A 22,185-nucleotide genomic window follows, 5' to 3' on the forward strand; every position below is an offset into this window, starting at 1 on the left:
AAGACAGAGCATCCCTTGCCCCAGACTGAGAATTCCTATCTGAACCTTGTGGCTAATAGCTATGGATGGACCTCTGCTCCATATGTTTATCCTGTTGTCTCTTGAATCTGTTTATGCTTGTAATGCATGTTCCCAAGTGGATGAGCGGGCTGTCTGCTTCCTTCTCCAACTAGTGTGCCAGTTGAGAAGCTCAGAAACTAATGCCCACCATGGGTGGTGGGACAGAGTCCTTTGAAGTTTCTCTTTATACCCGAGGAGCCAGTTTGGTGTAGTGGTTAAGTGCCTGGACTCTAATCTGGGAGAACCGGGTTTGATTCCCCACTCCTCCACTTGCAGCTGCTGGATGACCTTGGGCAAGCCATAGTTCTGTCAGAGCTCTTCTTTCAAGGACAGTTCTGTCAAGAGCTCTCTCAGCCCCACCTACCTCACAGGGTGTCTGTTGTGGGGAGGGGAAGGGAAAGGAGTTCGTAAGCCGCTCTGATACTCCGAGGGAAGGGCGGGGTATAAATCCAATCTTCTTTTCTTCTTCTCTTCATTAACTCAGAAATGTTTCGCTTCCCAAGTTCTAACTAATCATATGGGATGAGCAGCTGCCATTGCCAAATGTGGTTTCCTTCTGCACGAGCCCAGATAACAGTCGAGTCCATAAAAAACCTTGCTAACTTTACTAATCAACAATACTCACAAGTACACTTTATATATTTTTTAATGAACTGTGCTATACTCGTAACAAGTGAAAATTATAATTTTTTTGGGGGAAAACAACCTTCGTTTCTAAGAATTAGAATTAATTATAATTAGAACATCCTTCTAATTAGGATATCCTAATGAGGTATGAAATGCATCTTCTTCTCCTTAAGAGGACTCTTCCTATCTGATGGACCTTCTGCATAAGGACTTAGTTCCTATTGATGAATTTTTCTAAAGCAGGGGTAACGAACTCACTTGTTATGAGGGCCGGATCTGACATAAATGAGACCTTGCTGGGCCGGGCCACGTGTGACATAAAATGTAATGCCAGGTAGCGGAGAGATAAACTTTATAAAGGACACAAACACAAAGGGTTTTTTTTTTTTTTACTTAAAATAAAAACATGCTTAAAACATTAGCTCTGTAAGCTGCAAACCTCAGGGCTCTTTTTGTAGAAAAAGCCCAGCAGGAACTTATTAGCATAATAGGCCACACCCAACACCAGGAACTCATTAGCATATTAGGCCACACACCCCGACGGCACAGCTCATTGGCACATTAGGCCGCACCCCCATGTTACCAGAAGTGTAGTCATCCAGCCACACCCACCTTTCCCTTCTTATTCTGTTTACCTTGTTGTCAAAACCCAGGGCTTTTTTGTAGCAGGAACTCCTTTGCATGTTAGGCCACACACCCCTAATGTAGCCAATCCTAATGAGTTTCTGCTGTTGGGTGTGGCTTATTATGCTAATGAGTTCCTGCTGGGCGTGGCCAACTTGGGAGCCAGCCGGAACTCCGTTCCTGTGCGTTCCTGCCCAAAAATAGCCCTGGCAAACCTACTTTTGATTTATCGACATTCACCACAGAAATCTCTTGCTCAGAGTTCTGAGTCGAGGACTCAGGTTAAAACATGAGGTGGCTGAGTGATTAAGAGAGTCTGGCGAAGCAAGCTATGATGCAGCAGCAGCAGAATTGGAAGCAGGAGATGGCCAGTCCCACTGCGGGCCTGATGGAAGCCCTCCGGGAGGGGGGGGTCTGATCCGGCCTCTGGGCCGCATGTTTGACACCCCTGTTCTAAGCTTTGGATTCCTATAAGAAGCGTAGATTGCATTTTTCTATGGGATTTATTTATAATTTTCACTTGTTACATGTATTGCAGTGTTCATTTAAACTGTATAAAGGTATAAAATGTAAGTATTGTTGATAATTCATGTTATCGCAGTTTAATTCTGCTTGGCACAGATGTTTCCGTGATCCTCTGTTTCCTTCCTGGAGGCTGGCGACCCTATAAATTGTATTTGTTAAGGATCAGAAGAGAGTACTCTTACTGTAGGGGTTAAATCCATAATATCCCCATATTGCCTTAAATTGCATTCTTTCCTCATCCTCAGAGGGAATCTTTCGAAGGAGGGCTTTTATCCTCTTTTTTAATGCAACCCCACATTTCCCACTGAGAAATTTCTGAGTATTGGATCTAGAGCATACCGAAGACAAGATTCGGGAGTGGTGTGGCACTAAGAGAAGGAGGAGTCCTCCTCTTTGGATCTCACCCATAACGGTGCAGCTTCTGACGCTGCTTCTGCTCCCCCAGGTGTGTTCCGTGAGGCCACCACGGAGTTCAGTGTGGACGCGCGTACTTTGACCAAGGCCGGAGGGCCTCACATCAAAACGAGGGTATCCAACCCATCGGGAAACCTGACGGACAGCTACGTGCGTGACAACGGAGATGGCACCTACAACGTGGAGTACACACCTTACGAAGATGGTGAGACTCACAAGGCGGTGGGGAAGGGGATCCCAGGCTGGTGGGGCGGACAGTAGTGGAGGCAGGAAGTGTGCTGTGACCTTCTCGCCTGAGTTTGTAAGGCAAGAAGGAACAACAAGAAAGGGAAGGGGCTGTGGCTTGGTGGCAGAGCCTCTGCTTGGCATGCAGAAGGCCCCAGGTTCACTCTCTGACATCCCCAGTTGAAAGGACCAGGCAGGAGGTGATGTGAAAGACCTTGCCCCGAGACCCTGGCTCGGGGGCAGAGCCTCTTCTTGGCATGCAGAAGGTCCCAGGTTCAATCCCCGGCATCTCCAATTAAAAGGCACAGGGAGTAGGTGATGGGAAAGACCTTGACCTGAGACCCTGGCTCCGTGGCAGAGCCTTTGCTTGGCATGCAGAAGGCCCCAGGTTCACTCTCTGACATCCCCAGTTGAAAGGACCAGGCAGGAGGTGATGGAAAAGACCTTGCCCCGAGACCCTGGCTCGGGGGCAGAGCCTCTTCTTGGCATGCAGAAGGTCCCAGGTTCAATCCCCGGCATCTCCAGTTAAAAGGACCAGGCAGGAGGGGATGGGGAAGACCTTGACCTGAGACCCTGGCTCAGTGGCAGAGCCTCTGCTTGGCATGCTGAAGGTCCCAGGTTTAGTCCCCGGCACCCCCAGTTAAAGAGAGCCAAGACAGTAGGAGATGTAGAAGATCTCAGCCTGAGACCCTGGAGAGCCGCTGCCAGTCTGAGTAGACAGTACTACTGACTTTGACAGGCCAAGGGTCAGATTCAGTATAAGGCAGCTTCATGTATTTCATGTAGAAGATAGCTGCATTGTTTCCATCCTTAGCATGAGTCCTGCCAAGGGGATGGCAAATCACCTCTGCGTCTCATTTACCTGGAAAGCCCCATGCTGGGGATGTCGTAAGCTGGAAGCTAAGCGGGGTTCTTATTTGGATAGGGGCCCACCAAAGAAGGCTCTGCAGAGGAAGGCAATAGCAAACCATCTCTCCTTCTCGCTTCCCTTGAGAGCCCTTTCTGGCATCGTCGTGACTCATTTGGGACTGGGCTGGACTTGATTGGGCGGCGCGTCTTTATGGTCACTGCCAACTCCTGGTTGCATTTCCATGATCTGTCAAGGGGACAAGCTCTGGGGTGGGATTTCTGCTCATACCTGTGAGGTCCTTGCTTATTGGGGAGACCGTTTCTCCTTTAAAATGCACTTTGTGTACATGAACTTAGTAGATTTCTGCTGCCACCAGGAACTAAGAATTCCGAATCTCTCTATTTTGGTAGACTGACCCAGTGTCTGGGCATTTCAGAAGACTATGTGGCCCTGAGGAAGGACTATTCTGATTGCTGGGATGAGTTTAAAAAAATGATGATTTGTTTATAAAAGATAGGTTTCTGGTATTTTTGAACTGCTGTTGGAAAAAAGAAAATATAACTGACAAAGCTTGGTGTCAACACACAGTCTCTCAAACACCAAAACTCAACTCTGACAGGCTTAGACACTCAGTCTAAACTCTCTTGCTCATAGCCACACAGGCTAAACTCTGCCTTTCTTAGCCACACAGACTGAACTCTCTCATATAGCCACACAGGCTAAACTACAACTGCTTCCTCTGTCGTAGACTCTCAAACAAACTCTCCACCCTAAAACAGACAGAATCACCTCAGAGACACCCCCCCTCCATCATTCTCAGTCGTCAGCCAATCACGTCACACTTATCTCCCTCTATCACTCTCCTTACATTACCGCAGTCAAACTAAACCTTTAAAGAAACACACACGCCAAAAAATGAAATCATTACAATACCTGTCTATGCTTCAGGTGTCCACTCCATCGATGTGACCTACGATGGCAGCCCGGTGCCCAGCAGCCCCTTCCGCGTTCCAGTAACCGAAGGATGCGACCCCACGAGGGTTCGCGTCCACGGCCCTGGCATTCAGAGTGGCACTACCAACAAGCCCAACAAATTCACGGTGGAGACCAGGTAAAAACAGGATGCTGGCGGCGCAAATGTGTCGTAGCGGCTGCTCGATGCGCTAGGAGTTTGAGAGCTCAGAATCTTGATATCCCTCTTCACCGCAGAGCCTTTCTTTCCGCCAGGGTTAACGCATTTCCTTCTAGAATATTCTGTGGCAGAGACCATCAGATCCCGAGACAAGAACGGCTGTGTCCTTGTGGTCTTAACTCCCCAGACACAATTGAACATATATGGTTGAATGTCCCCTGTATGATCCACCTCGTGAAAAATTGCTTTTAGCTTGGCATCCTCCCAAACGTCATCTGAGTAATAAGGCAAAATGCCAATTTCTTTTGGATGACTTGGTCCCTAAGTTCACCAGCGATGCGTCCACCAAGCTGTGGAGTCTTGTGAGCAAATGTTCTGCTCTGTGAGCGACTGGCATTAAAGTTGTGAGTGAGCAATCTGGCTGCTGCATGAATTAGTTTGCTCAGGAGCAATGCTTCCTCTAAGCTGTGGAGTCTTGTGAGCAAAAATTCTGCTCTGTGAGTGACTGGCATTCAAGTTGTGAGTGAGCAATCTGGCGGCTGCATGAATTAGTTTGCTCAGGAGCAATGCTCCCTCTAAGCTGTGGAGTCTTGTGAGCAAAAATTCTGCTTTGTGAGCGACTGGCATTAAAATTGTGAGTGAGCAATCTGGCTGCTGCATGGATTAGTTTGCTCTGGAGCCATTCTTCCTGAGCTGTGTGAGCCGGAGGCTTAAGAAAATGTGAGCTAGCTCACACTAACTCAGCTTAGAGGGAACACTGGTCACCACCAGTGATGTTGCCAAATCTCTCACAGAAGTTCTTAAAGTACAGAGTTTTAGATAGTACTGTTTTTGACTGCACCTAATTTATATGGAATCTTAGACCTTAATTTTTTATGGTACAGTGTTCGAACTTGCTTTATGACTGATGATGATGATGTGCCAGTAAAGGTCTATGAATGAATGAATGAATGAATGAATGAATGAATGGTGAGAGCGCAGAATGTGCTTTTCCACCTGCATGACACACCCGGTATCCAATGAAGGGAGTTTTGGCTCTCGGGAGCCTATCCCCCCGAAGGTTTTGTTGGCCTCGAATGTGCTTCTGGACTCGAATCCAGGTCCACTGCTGCAGATCAACAGGGCCGCCCTCTGAAACTGACACATTTGGCCGCTTGCACCAGCTTCAGTTAGGGAATTTATCTCAGCTGGGGTTCAGGGAATTCCGCGCTCAGAAGGAACTTCTCTTGCCAAGAGGTGGGTCGAGCTAGTGTCATTTGGCACGGGCAGGTCCCGTTATCAGATAGAGGCTCAAATGCCTGGGAAAGTTTGGTGTGAACATTTTAAGGAAATATATGAATTTACAACACACTCAACCAAAGAGAAAACAAGGAATTGGCCTTTCGCCACAGTAGAGCATATGCTACCGGAACGGCCTTCCGTAACAACGGCTAAAGCTGAAAATCTCATAATCTCTCTAGCTTCAGGTAACTCTCCAGGGGAAGACTTGATCCCAGCTGATCAGATTCAAACATTTTCTTTCTTTTTAAAAAATATTTATATAATTTTCAAAATACAAAACATGTAAATGAATTATCAATCAATAAACACTTTACATTGAGTCTGTTCTTAAACATTATTATTTATCCAATTGTATAATCTCGACAATTTTTTCAAGAAGAATTCTTCTCCTTTCCCTTGAATTAACAAGCTTAAATTGTCCATTTTGGTGCAGAGAGAGAGAGAGAGAGCCAGTTTGGCGTAGTGGTTAAGTGCGCGGACTCTAATCTGGGAGAACCGGGTTTGATTCCCCACTCCTCCACTTGCAGCTGCTGGATGACCTTGGGCAAGCCGTAGTTCAGATAAGAGCTGTTCTTGAAAAAGAGCAGTTTATGTCAGAGCTTTCTCAGCCCCACCTACCCCACAGGGTGTCTGTTGTGGGGAGGGGAAGGGAAAGGAGTTTGTAAGCCTCTCTGAGACTCCTTTGGGTAGTGAAAGGCAGGATATAAATCCAATCTCCTCTTCCTCTTCTTCCTCTTCCTCCTCTGCCTCTTCCTCCTCTTCCTCGGGTAGTATTCAGTGTTTCAGGCTTCTGGTCCTTCCTCAGGAACAAAGAACTATAGAAGTATAAAATACAAGAATGATTTTTAACAATATTACTTGTGATCAATTTTGTGAAATATTGTTAATAACCATACAATGGAATCATATTAAATGCATTATATTATTGTCACTGTTGCACAGCGTCTCATTAAATCTTACCAACTATAGGAAGTCTCATTCCATTTCCTTATAGGCCAATACTATTCAGTTTCTCTGTAAAAGAGAATACCTCCTTAGAATTTAATTAGGAATATTTTAAGAAACAACACAATATATGGACCACAATGCTAACTAGGAAAAGTCTTGGATATCTACTCTGGGCTTTGTATTTTCCTTTCATGGATCCTGTGGGCTTCTGTATTTTTCTATGATGGATTATATGTATAGATTCATTCTTGATTACATGTGCATTTCGCTTTATTGAAGTCTCCTTTTGGATATATATTTTTGCGGGTAATTCAGCTCACAGTTGTTTTCTGTTATTTATTTCTTTATTTATACTTATATCTATACCCCGCCCACCCTGTAAACAGGCTCTGAGTGGCTTACAGAAGACGGCAGAGTATGCCGAATTAGCATAAAACCCTAAAACATTAAAATAATATGAAATATTCTTAACATTACAACAATAACATTAAGCTGCTCGCAGTATTAACACAGATCGAGTGAATTTCCATTCCGGCAATCTCCTGATCTTACGGCCAGTCCTATGGTCCAGATATTAAATGGCATAGTCCATAGTGGGCCAGTCCCATATTCCAGATGTTCAGTGTAATAATAGTTGGTTTTTTGCTATTTCTTGCTGTGTACTTAAATATTGGTTGTTGAGAATTCCAAAGGTGCCTGCAGGCTCGTAAAGGCTGGGGGACCCCGGCTTTAATTCATTCTTCACTTCTAACTTCACATTGATTTGCCTGAGGAATCTGGGTGCGGACGCACACATCAGTGGGCCAAATTTCTCCCTCTTTCAGGGGCGCTGGGACTGGTGGGCTCGGCCTCGCTGTCGAGGGTCCCTCCGAAGCCAAGATGTCATGCACGGACAACAAAGATGGCAGCTGCTCCGTGGAGTACATCCCCTACGAACCCGGCACCTACAACCTCAACGTCACCTATGGTGGCCACCAAGTGCCAGGTACTCAGCGTGGAATGATGGTGGGCAAGAGAAAGAGCACGGGATCCATAGCTATATGAGCTGTTCAGTTCTTGGTGCATGGCTGCCTCTTCTTTACCCCTTCTGTGTCTACCAGGTGACAGTTTGGTTCGCATTCTTGCCCCAGAGGGTATGGGTGGTTCAAGGCACAGTTGCAGATCTTGAGGGACCCTGGGCAGAGGGTTCCCGGGGGCCCCACTCCCCTCTTCTGCCCCCTACTAGTCCCCACACACATGCCCTCCTTCCCTGCCTCCCACCTCCCTGTGGGTCCTTTCCCTGCCCACTTGTGAGCTATTCCAGGTGCCCATAAGAAAAGCAGAAGAGCCCTGCTTGATCAGACCAGTTGACAGTCCCTCTAGTCCAGCCTCCCGTCTCACACAGGGGCCAGCCAGTTCCTCTGGAGGGCCAGCAACAGGGCAGAGAGGCCGAGGCCTTCCCCTGATAAGAACCTCAGAAGAGCCCTGCTGGGTCAGACCAGGGAGGGTCCCTCTAGTCCAGCCTCCCGTCTCACACAGGGGCCAGCCAGTCCCTCTGGAGGGCCAGCAACAGGGCAGAGAGGCCGAGGCCTTCCCCTGAGAAGGACACCAGAAGAGCCCTGCTGGGTCAGACCAGTGAGGGTCCCTCTAGTCCAGCCTCCTGTCTCACACAGGGGCCAGCCAGTTCCTCTGGAGGGCCAGCAACAGGGCATAGAGGCCAAGGCTTTCGTAAGAACATCGGAAGGGTCCTGCTGTGTCAGACCAGTGAGGGTCCATCTAGTACAGCATCCTGCCTCACACGGTGGCCAACCGGTTCCTCTGGAGGGTCACTGAGGAAGGCCAGTGGGCCGAAACAAGTATGGTCAGGGTCCATAATGGTCATTTTTGGTGGTCGCTGTACAGTCTGATGCTTAATTGAGGCTAATATCTGTTCTTTAATATATTTTGTAATAAATACAGGTATATTTTTGCATATCTGTCACTATTTAATCTTTCTAAATTGACTAACAGAATTCGGGGGGGCCCTATTCCTTCAGATCTTTTAGGTTCTTAGTTCATTATAGTTTAAATAGAGCCCACTGGCGTGTAAAATCTCTGGCAGCGAGATTGTGAAGTTGCACCACCTGGATCTTCACACGTGCAAGGGGAGGCTGCGTATTCGGCGCTCTTAAGACTGTTCTCTTCTCTCCCTGTGTAGGCGATATGATCTGTAGCAAAGATCAGGGAGGAGACCAGTTGCCACCTTTCCGTAGTTACGGGCAACGCTCCCTCTAAGCTGTGGAGTCTTGTGAGCAACAATTTTACCTTGTGAGCTACTGGCATTAAAGTTGAGAGCAATTAGTTTGCTCTGGAGCCATCCTTCCCAAGCCAAGACAAAAATGTGTCAGCCGGAGGCTTAAAAAACTGTGAGCTCGCTCACAGTAACTCAGCTTAGAGGGAACACTGGTCACGGGACACTTTGTGCTGACAGCTGTACAATACCCAGGCTGGCAGCACCAGTGTTATTGCTTTCCTTGCCAGGCTTTTTGGGCATAGATGTCAAGCCATTGCTTGCTAGATCCAGTCAGTAGGTTCCCTAAAAGGCCCAGTAAAGCACAGCAGGCTTGTAAGTAGGCCTTGGTAGTCAGGATTTCCCCGTGCAAGTATTCCTTGTGCAAGTATGGTGTGTGGGCGGGAGGGAGAGTACATTTTCATAATTAGCCAGGGGAGGGGCTAGGGGGTCAGTGGAAGAGCCTCCGCCTGGCATGCAGAAGGTCCCAGGTTCAATCCCCGGCATCTCCAGTTAAAAAAGGACCAGGCAGGAGGTGATGGGAAAGACCGTGACCTGAGACCCTGGCTCAGGGGCAGAGCCTCTGTTTGGCATGCAGAAGTTCCCAGGTTCAATCCCCGGCATCTCCAGTTAAAAAAGGACCAGGCAGGAGGTGATGGGAAAGACCGTGACCTGAGACCCTGGCTCAGGGGCAGAGCCTCTGTTTGGCATGCAGAAGTTCCCAGGTTCAATCCCCGGCATCTCCAGTTAAAAAAGGACCAGGCAGGAGGTGATGGGAAAGACCGTGACCTGAGACCCTGGCTCAGGGGCAGAGCCTCTGTTTGGCATGCAGAAGTTCCCAGGTTCAATCCCCGGCATCTCCAGTTAAAAAAGGACCAGGCAGGAGGTGATGGGAAAGACCGTGACCTGAGACCCTGGCTCAGGGGCAGAGCCTCTGTTTGGCATGCAGAAGTTCCCAGGTTCAATCCCCGGCATCTCCAGTTAAAAAAGGACCAGGCAGGAGGTGATGGGAAAGACCGTGACCTGAGACCCTGGCTCAGGGGCAGAGCCTCTGTTTGGCATGCAGAAGTTCCCAGGTTCAATCCCCGGCATCTCCAGTTAAAAAAGGACCAGGCAGGAGGTGATGGGAAAGACCGTGACCTGAGACCCTGGCTCAGGGGCAGAGCCTCTGTTTGGCATGCAGAAGTTCCCAGGTTCAATCCCCGGCATCTCCAGTTAAAAAAGGACCAGGCAGGAGGTGATGGGAAAGACCTTGACCTGAGACACTGGAGAGCTGCTCCCAAGTCTGAGTGGACAGTACTGACCTTGATGGACCACCTGTTTGACTCAGTAGAAGGCAGTTTCATATGCATTCATAAAACTGAGGAAGGGCCCTGGCTCAGTGGTAGAACTTCTGCTTGGCATGCAGAAGGTTCCAGGTTCGATCCCCGGCATCTCCAGTTAAAAAAGGACCAGGCAGGAGGTGATGGGAAAGACCGTGACCTGAGACCCTGGCTCAGGGGCAGAGCCTCTGTTTGGCATGCAGAAGTTCCCAGGTTCAATCCCCGGCATCTCCAGTTAAAAGGACCAGGCAGGAGGGGATGAGAAAGACCTTGACCTGAGACCCTGGCTCAGTGGCAGAGCCTCTGCTTGGCATGCAGGAGGCTCCAGGTTCAATTCCGGCATCTCCAGTTAAAAAGGACCAGGCAGGAGGGGATGAGAAAGACCTTGACCTGAGACCCTGGCTCAGTGGCAGAGCCTCTGCTTGGCATGCAGGAGGCTCCAGGTTCAATTCCGGCATCTCCAGTTAAAAAGGACCAGGCAGGAGGGGATGAGAAAGACCTTGACCTGAGACCCTGGCTCAGTGGCAGAGCCTCTGCTTGGCATGCAGGAGGCTCCAGGTTCAATTCCGGCATCTCCAGTTAAAAAGGACCAGGCAGGAGGGGATGAGAAAGACCTTGACCTGAGACCCTGGAGAGCAGCTGCCAGTCTGAGAAGACAATACTGAGCCTGATGGACCAAGAAGGTCTGGTTCTGTATAAGGCAGGTTCATGTGTGAACGTACTTCATTTAAGGACATGCCTGGATCCTAATCTGACCTCCTCTCCTCTGCAGGGAGCCCGTTCAAAGTGCCCGTGCATGATGTGGTGGATTCTTCCAAGGTCAAATGTTCAGGCCCCGGCCTCACCCCTGGCATCGTCAGAGCCAACGTCCCCCAGTCCTTCACTGTGGACACCAGTAAGGCCGGCGTGGCACCCCTCCAGGTGAAAGTCCAAGGCCCCAAAGGTAATGTTGCCCACTCAGATGTCACAAGCAATGCCTTCCTGCATTGCAGCTCTCTTCGACGGCTCACGGGTTTTTCCCCCCTTTGCAGGAGTGGTTGAGCCTGTAGACGTCGTGGACAATGCGGATGGCACTCAGACGGCAAGCTACGTCCCAAGCCGGGAGGGTCCATACAGCATTGCAGTACACTATGGAGATGACGAGGTGCCCCGCAGGTATGGTTGGGGTGGGAAAGGCTATTTCTGTCCTTCAAGCTGTTTCAGTATGTGTAGTAACGGGCTTGTAGGCTCCTCCCAGTCCTTAGGGTTGCCCCCCGGGAAGTCAAAAGACCCTGCAGCTGTCTCAGGTCTCCACTTGGCAATGCCACCCTTCTTCCTCTCTGCCGCAAACAAACCCAGTGATTATCCATTGCCACCAGTAATACTGAGAGTATCCCCTGCTTAGAGTATCCACCGAGAGTGTCCCCTGCTAAAGATTCGCATGTCTTTCACTCTGTATCTCCATTGCTATTTAGAGTCTCTGCCTAGCTGCCAGTGCCTTCTGGTTTGCTCCTACGAGCTAGTGCGAGGGAGGTCTATTGTGTTCCAGGGATGGTGAGCTGCTCCACCACCCATCCCTGTTAGTGCAACTCAGATAGCGAGGCCGATTCAGCACGGTTTCCAGAAAGTCAGGCTCAGAGCATTCAGAGTATAAGAAAGTTTAATAATTGGGAGAAACAGGCGTACACCTTGTCTGTTTGACAACTCGGGCTGAGCAAGGGTACAAAGAAAAAGTGAAAAGATACGGTCCCCTTTCCAGTTTGGCATAGTGGTTAAGTGTGCAGACTTTAGCTTAGAGTTACTTGAAGTGGGGGTAGTTAATGTATCTGTGAATTGGCTATTAGCCACAAACCCACTGAGCGGGTAGATGGCATGGGAGTCCTCCTCACCTTTGCTGTACATTGGCAAAGTAAATCCAATGCATTCACAAGGTTAGAGGAAAACACATGCTGAACTCGAGGAGCACCCGAGTCTAAAAGATCGCTTTGTCGCTTGTCAGCTTCCGTCTGTAAAGCCAGCCTCCTTTACACTCACAGTGGAGGGCAAGAACAACCCGCTCTCTGGTAGGCCAAAGCCTACAGCTTTCGCTTAATAGAAAGGGGAAGCAAGAACGACTACTGGAGTGGAGACGAGGACTGTCTGCGGCTCAGGTGACAGAGGGATTCTCTGAAGTTTAGCACAAACCTCTTTCCGTTCCAGCCCGTTCAAGGTCAAGGTCCTGCCCACCCATGACGCCAGCAAGGTGAAGGCCAGTGGGCCGGGGCTGAACACGACAGGTGTGCCGGCCAGTCTGCCAGTGGAGTTTACCATCGATGCCAAGGATGCAGGCGAAGGGCTCCTGGCGGTCCAGATCACGGTGAGCAAAAACACCTTGCTGAAGCAGCAGAAGTAATTGCCTTGTTAGTGGTGGGTGAGGACAAGTCAAAGGCCGTAGCAGGAACTTTTGAGAACCTGGGGGGGGGGCGTAAGTCTTACTTTCCCACACCTCTTCTCTGTTTAGGACCCCGAAGGCAAACCGAAAAAGGCCACCATCCGTGACAACCAAGATGGCACCTACACTGTCTCGTACGTCCCGGACATGACCGGCCGCTACACCATCCTCATCAAGTACGGCGGGGACGAGATCCCTTACTCGCCGTACCGCATCCGTGCTGTGCCCACCGGAGATGCCAGCAAGTGTACGGTGACAGGTGAGGGACCGCTCGGGGCAAGCGCCGTGGCAGGGGAAGGGCGGCGGGGGGGAATCAGAGGGTGGGGCGAGCCACGCTGAAACAACGCCACGCCCCCCCTCCCCACACCGACTGCTTTTGCCGGGCACGTCCGGCCACACCGCTCACCCACTGTGGGGAGGGAGTTGCCACGTCGTGTGCGTTCCTGTGTGTGTGGTTTTTTTTTTAATTGTGCACTGTTCCGTGTGAATCTTATCTCACTTGATTCCCCTTGCTTTCGCCCTTCCACCTCAGTGTCGATCGGAGGTCACGGGCTAGGTAAGCAGCTTGCTCGTGGCGCCCCCCCCAGAGTCCCCTCCCCGCTTGCTCACCCTTCGACTGCCTTTCCCTTGCATGATTCGACACCTGCATTAGACTCCACCTCCGCTTCGGCCTGGAGAGATGGGGGCTCGAGTCATCCTCCCCCTTCTCTCTGTGCTGGGGTTCAAACTAGAGCTGATCCGAATGGTGTGTTCCAAACTGGAAGAGAGCTCGTGCAAAAACTATTGGGGTAAATGTAAAACAAGTACCGATTTGCCTTGGAAGCACAGGAGCTTGACGCTGTATCCCCGATCCTCCACGTTTCCCGGTTAAGGGGGGAAATGCTGTTCAAGCAAATGACAAAGACGGCCTGACTCCGAGGGTAACGGGAGAAATAAATTTTACCTACAGAAATAGAAGCGCGTCTTAACGTGACAGATTCATGTAGGTACATTTAGCTTAATTGTGAACAGATTAACTTCAAAAATGTAAAACAAATACCGATTTGCCTTGGAAGCACAGGAGCTTGATGCTGTATCCCCGATCCTCCACATTTCCCGGTTAAGGGGGAAAATGCTGTTCAAGCAAATGACAAAGACGGCCTGACTCCGAGGGTAACGGGAGAAATAAATTTTACTTACAGAAATAGAAGCGCATCTTAACGTGAACGATTCATGTGGAGACATTTAACTTATTGTGAACAGATTAACTTCAAAAATAGGCTAACTTGCTATAGCTCCAAGCCTAGGTAAGAGGGAGAAGAAAGAGAGGTCCGATATAAGATGAAAAAACAGAAGGCAAGGAAGGGTGAGAAAGGCTCAACATCTAACCCAAGGGTGGCCAAACTTTCGTAATGTCACAGCCACACAGAATAAACGTCAGATGTTTGAGAGCCGCAAGGCATGAACCAATATGACACACGTGTTTTTATTGAAAAACATTGCAAATTTGCTTTTTCTAAACATTAAGTTAGACCGTGCGAAAGAGCCGCATGCGGCTCCCGAGCCGCAGTTCGGCCACCCCGATGAGTGGGGGGCAAACTGCCAAGTGTCCCCAAGAGAGAGGATTCTCTTAACCCTTTCCCTCCCAGACCCTCTCGCACGCAGAGTTACAAGATCTGCCCTCTCGTTCCCTGTTGACAATAACACTTTGCTCAAAAGGGAAGTGCGCTCTTCAGCTGCAGCCCCGCTAATTCAAGCCAGTAGCTGAAGTTTTAGTTTAGCCATAGCTAAACTCTTTAAGCTCAGTGGCTCCCTGGGGAAGGGCTGTGGCTCAGTGGTAGAACTTGGCATGCCGAAGGTCCCAGGTTCAATCCCCGGCATCTCCATTTCAAAGAGGACCGTGTAGGAGGGGATGGGAAAGACCTTGACCTGAGACCCTGGCTCAGTGGCAGAGCCTCTGCTTGGCATGCCGAAGGTCCCAGGTTCAATACCCGGCATCTCCATTTCAAAAAGGACCACGTAGAAGGGGATGTGAAGGACCTCCACCTAAGACCCTAGAAGAGCCACTGCTAATCTGAGTAGACAATACTGACCTTGATGGGCCGAGGGCCTGATTCTGTATAAGGCAGCTACATGTGTTTGTGTGTGTGTGTGTTCAAGACAGCTGCTTAGTCCCGAGGAACAGAGACAGGCGACTGCCGTATTAACTTACATTGCTGCAAGACTGCAACTTGGTTACAGTGGCACAGATGGGCAACGCTAGATCTTTGGTCCTTTTTCAGGATTGTCTAGTTCAGGGGTGTCGAGGGCCGGAACTGACTCGGGCCGGGCCATGTGTGTCATAAAATGTAATGCCAGGTAGCGGAGATATAAACTTCATAAAAGACACAAACACAAAGATTTTTTTTAAACCTGAAATAAAAACATGCTTAAAACATTAGCTCTGTAAGCTGCAAACCTTCTTCTGATTTCTTGACATTCGCCACGGAAATCTCATGCTCAGAGTTCTGAGTCTAGGACCCCGGTTAGAACATGAAATGGCTGAGTGATTAAGAAGAGTCTGGCGAAGCAAGCGATGATGCTGCAGCAGCAGCAGAACCGGAAGCAGGAGACGGCCTTTCCACTGCGGGCCCATTGGAAGCCCTTCGGAGGCCTGATCTGGCCCCCGGGCCACATGTTTGACACCCCCGGTCTAGTTCCTCCACCTGGGAGCAGTTCTCCAGCGGTCTCTCTCAGCTTAGTTGAGCTTGGAAAAGATCTCTCGAAAGCCAAGGTGCCAACAATTGAGGCTGGGGGCATCTTGGCACATAAAGCGGAGAGGCATCGATCCTCCCCGGTTTCGGCTTCTGCCAGCCGGGCAGAACTGTTTGCTCGATGAAGCCGGGCTGCAGAGGTGTAAAAGCGAAGCCACCTTCCTAAACTCTTGGACAGCTTCTTTCAGCTCTAGTTAACTATTTGTGAGGTGGATCTAAGCACTGGGAAAGGGGGGGGGAGAGATACGGCATGGTTTTCCAGGGACACCCCACCCACAATAATCCTTTCCCCTCAAGGCTTTTCTCTGGCTGCACTTGGCTTGCACAGCGGGTGGTTGTGGAATGTGCCTGTCATCGGGGTCTGGGGAACAGCTCGGAACTGCATGCTTCCTAGGCCCCCACGGCGAAGGCTTCTCTCTCCAGGCATTGCGGTGACTCGGGTGGAGTCTGGGTGCTCGCCTCTGGCACTTTCCCCAGGGTGTTTTGTTTATGTATTTATTTATTTAGATTTCTATACCACCCTTCCCAAGTGGGCTCAGGGCGGTGAGCAACAATTGAATAATACACTTAAAAGAATGAAAATAACCGTTTACACTTAATTATCATAAAATACCGTGTTAACCGTACAGCAATCAGATGACCAAGTAAATCAGGCCAGCGATGGATAATTGGCCGACCAAGCTGGTCCCTGAAGAACCAAGGCGGGGGTGGGGTGGGGACGCTCACTGCCTCAACCAAATGCCCGGCGGAAGAGCTCCGTCTCGCAGGCCCTGCGGAACTATAACAAGTCCTGCCCTGATCTCAAACAGGAACTCATTCCACCAGTCGAGGCTAGCCGGATGTCCCTGGGACCCGGAGCCATTAGCAGATGTTGATTTGTGGACCTCAGAGCCCTCCGGGGGTCATATGGGGAGAGGTGTTGACGCACTCCTGCGTTGGAGACACCTTATCCCACTCCGGAGCTGTGTGAGACGCAGGGGTTTTTTTGGGGGGGAGGGGGAGAACCGTTGGATGAGCAGCTGAGTGTTTGTCTTCGTGGCTATTGCTTCTTAGTGTCAGGGTAGGGTTTCCCATTGTCTTCTGAACCACCCGAGGGGAAAGAACTTTAGGAGCAGAAGGCAGGTAGGTCCCAAGTAGCAGCCCACGTCTCCCTAGCTGGGCTTGCCTGGTAGGTGGCACAATTCATGCTGCCCAGGTGAGTGAGTTTGACCTCCACCCACTGCCCTGAACTGCCTTGGGTCGATCCAGGGAACCCTTGGGGGGGGGGGCTGTATTTGTATCCTGAGATACAGAGTCACCTTACTGCCGATGCACAAGTCTTTGACTTGGTTTAACCCAGAGGTCCAGTTTGGTCTAGTGGTTGGGAGCGCGGGCTCTAATCTGGGAGAACTGGGTTTGATTCCCCACTCTTCCACGGGCAGCTGCTGGTGTGACCTTGGGTCAGTCACAAGCTCTCTCAGAGCTGTTCTCTCAAGAGCTCTCTCGGCCCCGCCTACCTCACAGGGTATCTGTTGTGGGGAGGGGAAGGGAAAGGAGATTGTAAGCCCCTCTGAGACTCCTTCAGGTAGTGAAGGGCGGGGTATAAATCCAATCTCCTCCTCCTCCTCCTCCTCCTCTTCTTTTTAAGCCTGCAGGTGGGTTTGGAATTCCGATACAGTGCGTTGGACGTAGCCGCAAAATGGCTGCCGCAGCTTGCCTTTACTCACACAGTGAAAGTTGCTTGTGTTGTGTTGGCAGCTGCTGTCGAAGGATCGTATTTAAAAACCTGTAAAGCCCGTCACATCGCCAGTGTTTCATCAGTAGCCGTGCTGGGTAAAAGCCCCACTTGGCCCCGCCCACTTTCTCCAAACCGTTAGTGGGTGCCCCTGGGCACCCCGTTGGAGACCTCTGATCGAAGCTGTCGCAGTGCTTCAAGAGCACGGCTTTTATCATACCGATCCAAAAGCCTGGTTGCATTTAGGCCAGGCTTCCAGAGAACGACTCTCCCTCAACTTGTCCCATCCGTATTGCTGGGCACTGTCTTTGGGATCTCTGTGTGCAGACTTTGAAAGTGTTTGCACATCAGCTGAACTGCCGTTCGGTGACCTCAGTGGCGGAAAACGCTGTCAAGTCACAGCCAACTTCTGGTGACCCTGGAAGGTTTTTAAGGCAAGAGATGAACAGAGGCGGTTTGCCGTTGCCTGCCTCTGCATAGCAGGCCTGGGCTTCCTTGCTGGTCTCCCTGCTTAGCTTCCGAGATCTGATTAGACTGTGCTAGCCCGGGCCATCCAGGTCAGGGCAATTACCTTTGGCCTTCCCAAACAACTCTGCTACCTGTATCCAGCCCTCAAGGAACCCTGGGAGTTGTAGTTTTGTGCTGTATAGCACAGATGCTCTCGGGCTGTGTAGTGTATGGTTCCCATCTTTTCTTGTTCCAAATGGGGGAGATTGGATTTATACCTGAGGGAGTCTCAGAGTGGCTTGCAAACTCCTTCCCCTTCCCCTCCCCACAACAACCTCAACCTGTGAGGTAGGCGGGGCCGAGCGAGCTCTCTCGAGAACCGCCCTTGAGAGAACAGCTCCGAAAGAACTTGTGACTGACCCAAGGTCACACCAGCAGCTGCACGTGGAGGAGTGGGGAATCAAACCCGGTTCTCCCAGATTAGAGTCCGCACTCCTAACCACTACACCAGATGGGCTCTCCAGTAAGGCCTAGAAGGTGGTGGGGTTTTTTTTTGCCTGTAGGAACTATGAAAAGTCTTCAGAGGTGTTAAGTCTTTCAGAGCTGACACACACCCGGTCACCCAAACCTGGAACATCCTTTTCCTTCCTTCATCCTTCTGCTTCTGGGCTGTAATCAGAGTTCGAGTCCCTGTGCCTCCCCGCCCCCCCAAGTTTGCTTTTAGTTCTCCCCATGTGATGTTCCGAAAGGCTGCCAGGGGCCTGTACAAGATGGGTCATTGGTCCTCTCTCGCTTCCAGCCTCTACGATGTGTTTTTTAATAGTCCGCCTTTCTGCTCTGGGCTCGATGCCTATTCCGCAGAGTGAGTCAATGCAGTCAACAGAATGGGACGTTCCGTGACCAAAACGATAGGATTGGGGTTGTAGATCCAGCCAGGAATCTAAAGCACAGAACTGAAAAAAAGTATAAGTATTGGCATGTTAACCCAACCAGGAATCTAAAGCACAGAACTGAAACAAAGTATTAAGTATTAACACGGCATGTTAAGTGATGCAAAATTACACAGCTGGGTCCGACCCACAGCAAAGTATATACCATACTACAGACCACAATTCCCCAATTGTTTATCCAAGTATTTATTTATTTATTTGGATTTATAATCCCGCCCTCCCCGAAGGCTCAGGGCAGCTAACAGAGGCGTAATGCCAGACAATAACAATAGAACAGTATAAAATACTAAAAATACAGAATAAATAATTAAATAAGATTCGGTGCTCCCCTCCTCACTTCGGAATTTTAAGACCAAGATGGTGTTCTCGATGGTATAGCTACACAACAACAGTAGTGCATATCACCACTGTCCTGTCGTCCCCTAAACACGTCCCGCTCCCTCCGATGGTACCCGCACCAGCAGTAGCAATGTGCGGAAATTATAGGGCGTTGATGGAACAGTGGTGGTGGCGGCTCCTATTCGAAAGCCTGGCGGAAGAGCTCCGTCTTACAGGCCCTGCGGAACTGTACAAGGTCCCGCAGAGCCCGGATCTCCTCTGTAACCTTGTGAAGTAACCTTGTGAAGCCTTTTATACAGTGCAACCGTTATCGGCTGCACGGAAAAGCCGCCTTGAATAATTCAGTTTTGCATAGTTTGCAGAAATGTCAAAAAACTGGGGGCGTTCCTGACCTCTGCAGGCAGCCCATTCCGCAAGGTGGGGGGCCACAGTGAAGAAGGCCATGTGTATGGACAGGTGTTAGAATCCTAGAATCGTAGGGTGGAAGGGACCTCCAGGGGTCATCTAGTTCGACCCCCTGCACAACACAGGGAATTCACAAACACCTCCCCATCACACACACCCCAGCGACCACTGTTCCACACACAAAAGATGACAAAAAAACTCCAGGATCCCTGGCCAAACTGGCCTGGAGAAAAATTGCCTCCTGGCCCCAAAGTGGCAATAGGCATTTCCCTGGGCGTGTAAGAAAGGGGCCACGAGAACTAAGCCTTGAGGCAACCCTTCCTGCCCTCCCTCTCGTGATCTGCACAGAATTCGCATGGCTGTCAGACAGCCATCTCGCCTCTGCTTAAAAACCTCCAAAGGAGGAGAGCCCGCCACCTCCCAAGGAAGCCCGTTCCACTGAGGAACCGCTCTAGTATGTTTAGCCGGAAACACCTCTGATTTAATTTCAACCCACTGGTTCTGGTCCGACCTTCTGGGGCAACAGAGAACAACTCCTCACCATACTCTATATGACAGCCCTCCGAGTACTTGAAGATGGTGATCCTATCACCAAACCGCTCTAGTATGTTTAGCCGGAAACACCTCTGATTTAATTTCAACCCACTGGTTCTGGTCCGACCTTCTGGGGCAACAGAGAACAACTCCTCACCCATACTCTATATGACAGCCCTCCGAGTACTTGAAGATGGTGATCCTATCACCTCATGTTGGTTTTGCCCATTGGCACGTTGGCACCCACCCACTCCCACTGGGCTTTTTCCACCCAGAAGGCCCTGCTCCGATGAGTGAAGCTGTCGTGGCGCAGCCTAGGGGTAAATAGTTGGCAGCCAGACACTTGGTCTTGCCTACCATGTAGTCCCGATTCCCTCAGATCCTAAAGCATCTCAGCTGCTTTCTCCTGTCCAAGAAAGACAAGCTTCCTAGTGTCCTCCTACCCCACTGCAGACCGCAATGGAAGCCCTCTTGGTGTGGCCTCGGTATGCCCATTGATGGACGTATTCTCCATGAATCTGCCTTAATCCCCTTTTAAGGGTGTCTATTCCCGTGACCGGAGCTGCGGTGGCTCAAGTGCTTAAGACGCTGAACTGCAGGCTGTGAAAGGTCGGTAGTTCAGCAGTTCAAGACCCGAGTGTGCCGCATGACGGAGTGAGCTCCCGTCTCTAGTTCCAGCTCCTGCCAACCTAGCAGTTCGAAAGCAAGAAATTGCAAGTAGATAAATAGGGACCACTTCAGTGGGAAGGTAACAGCGTTCCGTGCGCCTTGGTGTTTAGTCATGCCGGCCACATGACCACGGAAACGTCTTCAGACAGCGCTGGCTCTTCGGCTTTGAAACGGAGATGAGCACCGCAACCCTAGAGTTGGGTGGGGTAAAAATACTAGTAAACAAATAATAAAATAATAAAATAAATAAATAAAATAAACAAATAATTAAATAAATGTCCCCCCCTTAGTCATCTCTTTTCCAGACTGGGACGTCCCCGACTCTTCAGCCTCCTGTCTCTGGGATTCAGAGGCTCAGTGCCTCTAGACGTGAAGGTTCCCCTCAGCCACCGTGGCGAGTACTAGTAGCAACTCATAGGGAAAGTTCCAGGGCTATTTTTGGGCAGGAACGCACAGGAACGGAGTTCCGGCTGGCTCCCGAGTTGGCCACGCCCAGCAGGAACTCATTAGCATAATAGGCCACACCCAATGGCAGAAACTCATTAGGATTGGCTACATTAGGGGTGTGTGGCCTAACATGCAAAGGAGTCCCTGCTCCAAAAAAAGGCCCTGGGTTTGGACAACAAACAAGGTAAACAGAATAAGAAGGGAAAGGTGGGTGTGGCTGGATGACCACACTTCTGGTAACATGGGGGTGTGGCCTAATAGGCTACTGAGCTGTGCTGTCAGAGTGTGGCCTAATATGCTAATGAGTTTTGCTGTTGGGTGTGGCCTATTATGCTAATGAGTTCCCACTGGGCTTTTTCTACAAAAAGAGCCCTGGCAAAGTTCTCCAACCCCCTAATCATCTTGGTTGCCCTTCTCTGTACTTTCTCCAGCTCGGCAGGTGGCATGCGAGTAGGGTCGTCAGCTCTGCCTTGAGAGATTCCTGGAGATTGGGGGAGGGGAGTTTGGGGAGGCGAAGCAGCTCAGCAGGGTAGAAGGCCGTAGACGTCACCCTCCGAAGGAGCCACTTTCTCCAGGAGAAGCATTCCCTGTAGTCCGGAGATCAGTTGTGATTCTGGGGAATCTCCTGGTCCCACCTGGAGGTTGTAGCAACCCGAGCTGCAGTGTCTGGAAAGCCAGGTAACGAATAAATATGCACTGCAAGAAACCTCTGTAAATGAATGTGTTCTGTTTATAACTATCATTCTATAAAGTGCATTGTGTGTTATTTGAGAGAGTCAGTATTTGAGAGCCAGTTTGGTGTGGTGGTTAAGTGTGCGGACTCTAATCTGGGAGAACCGGGTTGGATTCCCCCACTCCTCCACTTGCACCTGGCTGGATGACCTTGGGCAAGCCGTAGTTCTGATAAGAGCTGTCCTTGAAAAAGAGCAGTTTCTGTCAAGAGCTCTCTCAGCCCCACCTACCTCACAGGGTGTCTGTTGGGAGGGGGAGAGAACGGAGTTTGTGAGCCGCTCTGAGACCCCTTTGGGTAGTGAAGGGCGGGGTATAAATCCAATCTCCTCCTCTTCTTCTTTTACCTCACAGGGTGTCTGTGGTGGGGAGGGGAAGGGAGAGGAGTTTGTCAGCCGCTCTGAGATTCTTTTGGGTAGTGAAGGGCAGGGTATAAATCCAATCTCTTCTTCTTCTTTTACCTCCAGGGTGTCTGTGGTGGGGAGGGGAAGGGAAAGGAGTTTTTCAGCCGCTCTGAGGCTCCTTTGGGGAGTGTAGGGCGGGGTATAAATCC

At 50.1% G+C, this 22,185-nt stretch overlaps 1 protein-coding gene across 1 annotated transcript in view; it reads left to right on the forward strand.

Moving 5' to 3' along the window:
- LOC107124877 (filamin-A-like) overlaps positions 1-22,185 on the forward strand; it is a gene marked incomplete at both ends in the record, with an annotated part of 44,685 nt that overhangs the window by 6,566 nt on the left and 15,934 nt on the right. The window contains 8 exons of the mRNA XM_015428380.1: positions 2,282-2,455; positions 4,274-4,436; positions 7,511-7,671; positions 11,029-11,199; positions 11,288-11,411; positions 12,435-12,591; positions 12,736-12,925; positions 13,199-13,222. Of these exons, the coding sequence (XP_015283866.1) occupies positions 2,282-2,455; positions 4,274-4,436; positions 7,511-7,671; positions 11,029-11,199; positions 11,288-11,411; positions 12,435-12,591; positions 12,736-12,925; positions 13,199-13,222 (1,164 nt within the window). The remainder of the gene's footprint in view (positions 1-2,281; positions 2,456-4,273; positions 4,437-7,510; positions 7,672-11,028; positions 11,200-11,287; positions 11,412-12,434; positions 12,592-12,735; positions 12,926-13,198; positions 13,223-22,185) is intronic.

This window comes from Gekko japonicus, unplaced genomic scaffold (assembly GCF_001447785.1).
Source record: "Gekko japonicus isolate JY-2015 unplaced genomic scaffold, Gekko_japonicus_V1.1 scaffold5565, whole genome shotgun sequence".
In the NCBI taxonomy this organism is placed as follows: Eukaryota; Metazoa; Chordata; class Lepidosauria; order Squamata; family Gekkonidae; genus Gekko; species Gekko japonicus.